This window comes from Apaloderma vittatum, unplaced genomic scaffold (genome assembly GCF_000703405.1).
Source record: "Apaloderma vittatum isolate BGI_N311 unplaced genomic scaffold, ASM70340v1 scaffold34812, whole genome shotgun sequence".
NCBI classification, from domain to species: Eukaryota; Metazoa; Chordata; class Aves; order Trogoniformes; family Trogonidae; genus Apaloderma; species Apaloderma vittatum.
In genome coordinates this window covers 124-1515 of record NW_009702499.1, presented here as the reverse complement: position 1 = coordinate 1515, position 1392 = coordinate 124, and the positions used below count along the sequence as shown (strand labels likewise).

The 1392-nt window shown below is 49.4% G+C and overlaps 1 protein-coding gene across 1 annotated transcript in view; it reads right to left on the bottom strand.

The window, feature by feature from the left end:
• BET1L (Bet1 golgi vesicular membrane trafficking protein-like) overlaps positions 1 to 1181 on the bottom strand; it is a gene marked incomplete at its 5' end in the record, with an annotated part of 1275 nt that extends 94 nt beyond the window's left edge. Inside the window, 2 exon segments of the mRNA XM_009864282.1 lie at positions 2 to 94; positions 1125 to 1181. Coding sequence (XP_009862584.1) covers positions 2 to 94; positions 1125 to 1181 — 150 coding nt within the window.
• Between the last annotated feature and the right edge of the window lie 211 nt (positions 1182 to 1392).

Here is a 1392-nt window from a genome sequence, read left to right as displayed (position 1 = left end):
GCAGCTTGCGATTATCCCTCCCGGACCGTGTCATGGTGGAGAAACGCTTCACGCTGCCCGTTAGCAGGCCGGTCACACTCAGAAAATCTGAATCCTGAACAGGAAAGAAAATGAAGAGGCATTTTATAATGTTTATAATGGAGGCATTATTAACGGATGAAGGTGTCCCTGAAGAGTCTCCCACTTCTGGCTAAAAGCCACCTGCCCAGGGAGCGACACGGCCGCTGCCCGTCTCTCGGAAGGTGCTTTGCCTCTGCCAGAGCCTGGCAAACAATCCTCACATTAGTGCAGTCTAGGCATTTTCATTCTGACTCCTCGTCTGCTTTCCTTAAACACAAACTACTCAAAACTTCTGCTTGTGTTGCTCCTGAAACGCTTCAAAACCTTCTCTGTAGAAGCACAATTTCATGCCGACTGAGGCCTTCTCCTGTAAGGTCTTCTGCCATGACTCTTTTTTATTCTGATTCTCCATTCTCCTAATTTTTAGGCTGCACAAATATCCATTTCAGACACTCCAACGCTGTCAGTGTACACGTTATGCTTCCAAGCTGAGCTCGCACCTTTGACTCAACTGGTTCCAACACTACAATTACATTTTCTCTCACTTCCGCGTGCCAGCTCTCCGGCATCCAGCACAGGCAGAAAACGCTCCCCGAGCACCCGTGTTACCGTGCTGATCAACTCGCATCTCCAAGCTGGATTCTCTTCCTCTCACAATCCAGGTAACAAGTTACCTTTCTCCTAAAAAGCCTCAGCAGGTGACTCCTCTCCCTGACACAGGGAACATGCTGGTCTGGCCTCTGCACCCTGAGCTTAAGAGGCAGATTACTCTGGGTCGCAGTTTTGGTTTTACTGGGTGTTGTGTGTCTGACAGTGACAGAAGCATCCCGAGTGGACCCAGAGCGTCAGCTTCGCTTCTTCCAAGGCAGCAGCGAACCCCAAAGTCCTGACAGGCAGGCTGTGTCTCGGGTGAGGAACAGATTTATATGGGTTTAGCGACATCAACCCCAGCCTCTAGGATCTAACTTCATCTGCTCGCTTGGAACTGCTACTAAACCACAGTTATGGAAACTGCTGAGAGACAGCTCAAAAGAAATCACCATTTTTTTACATTGCCTCCTTACCATGCCATCCAGGTAACGGTTCTGTTCGTCGGCGTCCTTGTCGATATCCAGAGCCAGCTGCACAGGGTAAGGGAGGAAATGGGTATTAACGAACTTTTAATGCAGAGAGAACCTCTGGCACATCTGGCACTGGTAAAATTTAAAATGCACGCTAGAAACACGAGTCACTGCTGGACAGACAGGGGCTTGCCCAGCACAGGGACAAGACTGCCACTTTAGGATCCGGTTGTTGAACTTTCCCAGCTCCGCAGCACTGAAAATAAAGCTC